Source organism: Austrofundulus limnaeus, unplaced genomic scaffold (genome assembly GCF_001266775.1).
Source record: "Austrofundulus limnaeus strain Quisiro unplaced genomic scaffold, Austrofundulus_limnaeus-1.0 Scaffold1250, whole genome shotgun sequence".
In the NCBI taxonomy this organism is placed as follows: domain Eukaryota; kingdom Metazoa; phylum Chordata; class Actinopteri; order Cyprinodontiformes; family Rivulidae; genus Austrofundulus; species Austrofundulus limnaeus.
In genome coordinates, this window is record NW_013953652.1 from 15192 (window position 1) to 22682 (window position 7491).

The 7491-nt window shown below is 37.8% G+C and overlaps 1 protein-coding gene across 5 annotated transcripts in view; it reads left to right on the forward strand.

Moving 5' to 3' along the window:
• LOC106534708 (actin binding LIM protein family, member 3) overlaps positions 1 to 7491 on the forward strand; it is a 48185-nt gene that overhangs the window by 7865 nt on the left and 32829 nt on the right. For all 5 annotated transcript variants that reach the window (XM_014031427.1, XM_014031428.1, XM_014031430.1 and 2 more), the window contains exon 3: positions 1883 to 2066. In XM_014031427.1, the coding sequence (XP_013886881.1) occupies positions 1883 to 2066 (184 nt within the window). The remainder of the gene's footprint in view (positions 1 to 1882; positions 2067 to 7491) is intronic.

A 7491-nucleotide genomic window follows, 5' to 3' on the forward strand; every position in this document is an offset into this window, starting at 1 on the left:
TGGATGGATGGATGGATGGATGGATGGATGGATGGATGGATGGAAATTGTTTAAAGGTTTAAAGTTTAATGGTTATTGTGCCAATAACATGCATTTCTTAGCATGCCCTGGCTGTCTGATACTGACTTTGACAGCTAAATATCTGGACCTATGGGTTGTGGATTGGARTGTACCAGCACAAAAGCAATATCTAGTTGGGATCTGGGGAAATTTTGAAGCTTAGTCAATGTCTTTGCTCTGACCTTTTCTTTATCATCCTCTGAGTGATCCTCAGCTGTTCTTGCTGCGCAGCAGAAAATATTGTCCTACTGAAGTCAATCATTGCCGTCAGTGTGCATCATTTCTTACTCAGCTTGTGGTGCATCAAGATTTAGATGTATGGTGGCTGTTATATGTCAAAATATAATTGACAGAATATATTAACGCAAAATCTCCCAACAAAACTCTGCCTTGTACAGTATTAGGGCTGCAGGATATTGTAAAAAACTGGTATTGCGATTTTTACTAACCAATGATAGTGTAACACATGACTTGAATAACACTTTAAGTCATGCTGTTATCTTGTTGACAATGGACCTAAACACAATTTCACCTCTTTTTTTTTTTTTTGCATATTACAAGTATGATTTTTGTCTGTATTTAGATTATTCTTGTAATTATTTATTAAGGCCTGAGGACATTTTTCCTTCTATTTTGCAAATGTGAATTGAATTTTACCACATTTATCTTAGTTTCTGTTTCTGTCTCGCTTTATTATTAGCATCCATGCTAACCGTATTTTCCTTTTTTTGGTTCTCATTTTTTGTCAAGATCCTTGATAAACTTCTCAAAAAATTTTCCATTATTGTCACAGACATGTCACAAAAATAAATAAATACATAAAGTTTTAGTTTTTTTACTCTAGCGGAAGCAGCCCATCAAAATAAAAGCATGTGATTGTTTTTGCAATGATTCACAGTTTAGTGGTTTAGTACCTGCTCGAATGATATTGTATTTAAAGGATCAAGGTTTTTCATTTCATCTGTTAGTGCGTTTAGACTTTTTTATGCTAAGCTGCAGTAAATGAACCATGTGGCTGAACGAATTAGCATATTTTAAAAAATAAAACATTTTTTATATACCTTTATTCCACCATTGGGCATCAAAGGCCTGATGACCACTCACCTCAACCAAGGCCAGCACAACTGTTACATAATGCTCAGAGTTGCATGATAATTGTAGCCATGTGCTAATTACAGTGCCAGTACACAGCAAGGAAGAAATGTCAAGTCCAAAATTATAACATCCCAAAAAAGAGGGCAAAATTCACCTGCAAAATCTCTCATTTTCATCTGGTCAAAACTATCAATAAAAAGGGTTTCATCTAATTTCATCCACATCTGTGTCGTATTGTCTTCCCGTTGTTAAATGACACTGATGAGGCAAATGATACCAGGAGAAACTAATCTGAGAGGGTGCCTTCGAGCTGCTCTACACCCACTGGGATTCCATCTCATTTTCAAAGGAAAGGACTGAGGCACATATTCTCTTCTTATGTGTGATATAAGGATACACAAACTGAGTGTTCACCTTGTTCATCCATGGCAAGTCAATTCTGTTTTTCCCACCAGGACCTAATGAGTTTTTAGTTGATGTTTTGGTGTGGTTTGATTCCCTCTTTGCTTTGTTCTGCACAAAATGACTTTTCCCCCTGATTATATCATTATATTCCCATCAGAGCAAATTGACTCACCATTGTCTGGAACTGAATAACTTCCTTGGCAGCCATGTGGAAAGACAATCTTACACGAAAACAACAAAACATATACTAAAAATAGCCTTTAACATAACTTTGTGTTATTATTTGCTGCTTCAAGTGTCTTTTTTTGCCTTTTATTTACAGTGTGTAACTGTGATCTGGCACGATCCGGCTTCTTCCAGAAGAAGGGCGAGTACATTTGTACGGCAGACTACCAGCGGTTGTACGGTACACGCTGCGACCGCTGTGACAGCTTTATCACAGGAGAGGTGGTCTCTGCTCTGGGCCGCACGTACCACCCCAAGTGCTTTGTCTGCAGTGTTTGCAGGTATGTAGTCATCCTTAAACATACACACAAATCAGGTATTGTCCTTGAACTTCTCTCAAACCAACAAATTTTCAAGGGTCCCCTTCTATAGGACAGAGACCACTGGGCAAACAGAGTGGCCATGATTGAGTAGATGTCCCAGAGTCTGTAAAACCGCTAAAAATGTATGCCATAGGAAACTATCTGAAGGTCCTAGAGGACTTGGTAATAGAACTAAAGTTTTTTTTTTCAATTTTCATAGAAATCTACTGTCTGAATAACCTTGAGAACTGGTTGAAAGACCAACAGCAACCTTGTTTCCCTGCAGAGATAAAGATCACTGAGAGTGTATTGTGAGTTCCATAAGGCTACAGTTACACTGCAGYCAAATGCCACCAAAATCAGATTTTTTACCGTAAAGTGACCCATATTGGATTTTTTGATAAAAGTCTGAACGTGACAAATTAGATTTCTTTTGTTCCAAATCCGACTCAGGTCTTTTCAGTATGTTGTACAAAACAAATACACATCTGATGTTTTTCAAAGCTACTGCAGTCTGAACGATCATCTTGCGGAGGCAGGTTCAAATGTAAACAGTGAACTAAAAAAGCATGTCAGATAATTATTTAATCGACTCTTACTGCATAACAACTTCACAGTGGATACACACCTGCTAACGTGTAGCATCCATATTAATTTATGTAAACAGCATGAAACATCACATATTCTTCTGTGTATACAGGTCACGTCAATCCATCCACAAAAATAAATAAATAAATAAATAAATCAGATTTCAGCAAAAAATCAGAATCGAGCATTAAGACATACAGTGGGAGCGAAGCCTAATGGCCCTTTTCCACTGGTGCCTCTACAGCATGGTTCAACTTGATTGAACTCTGTTCAGCACAGTTTGGGTAGTTTTCTATTTCACACTTCAGTAACTCCGGATTTACATTACTTGCGTTCCGTCTCCGCTCCGCTCCGCAACGCAGGTCACAGCTGCACCGTTTCAAGTCCAGTTTACATTACCTCCGCTCCGATCCGGTCCAACAGACATGCAGGAAGCAGATAGCGCGATAAATTCAGTGATAAATGTGGAAGTCACAGGAAAAAATAATTAACTCTGAGAAAGACGAACTCCAAACACAGCTGAAAKCAACGATATAAAGGCTTTTGATATATATGTTTAAACTGTCTCGCTGTCGTCTTTCTGAAACTTCTGATTTCAAAATAAAATCCACGTGTATCGTGTGTGTACACARATGCTTCATGCTACATGTTTCTATCTGCTTCCCAAATAGAATGATACATTCTGACAGCATTTGTGTATAAATATATACGTATATTCATTAATATAGCCGCAATTTCGACATTATTATGACAAATTATTCTGTCAAATAGTGTCTTATTTTGAAAATATGGATGTTGTGCTCGTTTCTTTTCCTGTTGGTGCGACGTAATCTTTAAAAATTGACTCCGGCGCTGCTCCGGTGTCTGGCAAAAATAGGATCTGTTCTAATTTTGACGGATCACCGTCCGCTCACCGCCGCCCTGCGCAGCCAGTGTAAACACTCTCATTGATTATAATGGGTGCGTATTTGCTGCYGAGGTCGGACCGGAGCGGAGCGGAGATGGAACGCAAGTAATGTAAATTGGGAGTAACAGTTCCAGCAGGTGGGTTCATCGTAAAGTTTGGTGGTCCCAGAGTCCGAAAATTAATGCCACATGCTCTACCAGCATGGTTAAGCTCCATTAAGATATTTGCCAGCCACCATTAAATATAGTAGAAGAACAAGACCCCAAAAAGATATGCAATACAACAATGGTAGTGTTGTTATTTGCAAATGATGGATCTGGTTGTTGCGAGAGTAGCTCTTGTGACACAACCAGTGACTCCACCCCTTAACCAATCAATGACCAACAGTCCTCTGATGTCACATTTTCAGGTCAGCCCGGTACACTTGAAACCACAGCAAAGTATGCTCTGAAAAAACTGCTTGTTTCATGAATACTTGCTAGTGAAAAACCATAGAGAGCCAAGTCAAACCATGCTGTAGAGGTGCTGGTGGAAAAAGAGTCGACAATAAATCACAGAGAGACCACTGAAAAGTCATTGGATGACTTATGTGGTCGCTAAGCATTTCACAGAAGCTTATGCATCTCATTGTATTAATATAATCTGATTCCATTGCTCTTCCATCAGTTTCTACTGTTAAAGAAGGAGTATCTTCTTAAGGACAGCAAAGCTCTGAATTACGATGCTTCACCAATCACTTCTCCCGAACCAGATGACCATTGCACTTGTCAGGAAGAAGAAAAAAGTATGAAGCAAAAGTTCAAAAAGAAACCCTGGTTGACTCGACAAAGAAGGTTACAGTTTGGTTATTTCAGCCAGATAATGCAAGAACTGTGATTAGCAGATGAGGCTGGTTTCTAAAACTAACTTCACCCAAAGTCACGCATGTTCAATAAGCTCTTGTAAATATTTGGCCCATGAATCACTGGTACTAAGGACATCCAGAACCAGTTGGCTGTGATCCTTTGATAACTGGTTACATGTGACAAAGTTGGCTATATTAGCCACCAAATATGTTGTGTTCTGAGAGATTGCTGAGAACGTTGAAAGACTAGTGAGACCAGTGAGTACTTACAGAGGGCTAGCTGAGTTTTCATAGAAACACTGCTTCTGTCTCAAACCGAGGGATTACAGATGAAAACCAGCCTTCAATTCAGGCACATATAATGTGCACRGTCCCTTCTGAAATAAACTGTTAATGCAAATTTATTTATTTTTGGACACTCAGTGGTCTCGCCTCTGTCTTTAGGGGGTATAAATGGACTAATATTTTTTTCCTCAAGATGATGCAGTCATATAGTAATTTGCTTGGTCAATCTATTTTTTACAGCCAATTTMATCCTTGTAATACACCTGATTTATTTTATTTGGGTGGGTCAAATGAATGTTCTTCTATATAGCTTTTTTGTCAGATTAATTAGAAATTTATGTGAGTTTTTTTAGTGAAATGAAAGAGAATTCTTTGAAAAATTATTTTGTTGGTTATGAATCATGTTAAATTAATGAAAAGAGATCAGACTGAGACAACAAGACTACGCTGTCAATTAGAAAAAGACATACAAGAACAAAATGGAATTAATGCAACCATTTTGATTAAGTTGAGAGCCCCCATATGTGACTTTTAATCAACCTAATGAATTTAATTCAGAAAAAAAAAATCAAAATGAATGTATGAAAATGCGTTAAAAGTCTTTTTTATTTTAACCCAGAAAGGTACTTTTTCAGAGTCATCTATTCACCCAACAAGATCAAATTATTTAACAAACCTACTCTGAATATTATACACACAGTGCCGTGGTTGCTTTTTTGGTGTTGTATCACAAACAGGCGAAACAAAAAGAAAGCTTTCTCTTTTTTTTATTTTTTAGTGTATTTTGTTGGAACAATGTTTTGCTTTCAGGCAGAGTTTTCTTTCATTTCTAAATGTTCCACTGCTTCAGATAAATTGTTTTGGGTTGACATTTGATATATGACCAGTGCTGCTGTAAACACWGAGATTAGTTTGTCAGTTTTCTGCAGCGCCTATTTTCTTGCCTCTGTATCGACCGTATTTCAAGCAAATAAATATTTTCCACCACAGATCAGTGAGCGGGGCTCTTTTAAGAATATTTATCGAATCTTGCATCATGTGATGAACTATCACAAAGCACTTTGTGAAATTAAACCCACATTTTTTAGGCTTCCTACAAATGAGATCTTTTTTTCCAAAGACGTAGTCCTTAAATTAGAACTGATATTGGTTCAGATGAAGCCATTTATTAATACATTCTATATTTAATATGCTTTTAATTTTTGTAGAGGATCATATAGCCTGGCTCTTGCCTTCCTACGCAGCTCCGCTCAATTCTAGTTTCCCTTCACTGCTCCGTCTGGGATTTCTCCCATAGACAAGGATTTCGCTGGCAGATTTTTAGCCGGGCCAATCAGAGAAGAGAACGTCTATTTTCTGTGCAGTCTCTTGTAGTTTATTTTACCTGGGCCAATCAGCAAACAGAAGGCAGAGTTTTGAATGACGTCGATGTTCTGCGCAGTGTCTGCTAGTTATTTTAGCATACGGCAGTGGAGGAAGTGAATGAAGCCAGTCRGTGTTGATAAGGCTTCCAAATTAAATTAAATTTGTCTGACAAAYCAGCAGCTCTCATTTACAGTCGTCTCTTTCGGCTCGGTATATTTCTCCTCTCAGTAGGGTTGTTTACAGAATAAGTGATTTCTGGTTAGCTTCTTAACTTAGCCTCCGTCACAGCGACGATACACACATGCTTCAGCAGAGGCCAAGCCTCCTGCAAGAATCACTTCTCTATGCATCAAGTCCAGACCCTCATATGAAGCAAAGTGAAGGACAGGGTCTGGTTTAAACCAGGCTAAGGAGCATAGCATGTGCCTGCTGAAATATTTTTCACCTTCTTAAATGTCTGAGGGCCACAAAAAGACGAATAAAAAGAGGTAACAGTGGACTTAAAGTTGCCATGGCCTTTCAAATCAAAATTTACTTTGATCAAACCCCTAGATGTCACACAATGTTGCAACATCTGCTCAGAGTATGTGTTGTTGATAACTCTCAGATGCTACAACAGAAAATTTTAGGTTAATATTCGTAAAACCTACTGTTATTGGTGTTATTTTTGTGATTGATAAATGTGACTGGCTGTGATCGCCGTCCTTGGTTGGCTTGACTCAAAAAGTTAACCAGTTGTAGWTGTAGAGCCAATGAAAGCTTTCTGAAACTTTCATGGAAATCTATAGAATGATTCATGAGACACACAGAGACAAACACACATCAACACACGGACACACAGACACAGAGTCGTAATTTGAACTTATACAGCTATCAGTGCTGCATGGGTACAAAACAAAAAGTGTTTTGTGAATATCACTTGACTTTTCTATCATTAGCGTTCTTGTGTTTATTCTTGGAAAATGAGTTGCTTCTAACAGCATCATGTGAGAGAAGCAGGGGTGAATTGTCCCTTTAACCAAGCGTTARGATCTCATAAAGCCAAAAAGTATTTTTGATCTTGTTTTGAGGCTGATAAACTAAGCAAGAGCATGTGTTAGATTAATCTTGTTAGCCTGGAAATGTTTCATATTTCAAGAGAAGTTTCTRACTGCACTGGCAGATTATTTCATTTAATTTGAATCTGAATCTTCTCAAATTAAAAATACTTTTGGGCTGGATGTAAGATTATAAGACTTGGTTAGATGTACAATTTTTCTCTTTGGCCATGACGTCCTGTTGGAAATATTGCAGCACAAGTTTGAACTCAAAAGTTCAGAGTTTTTAACAGAGTTGTAAAGTAACTAAGTACAAATACTTTGTTACTGTACTTAAATAGAATTTTTAAGTAGAATTTTTGGGTATCTGTACTTTAC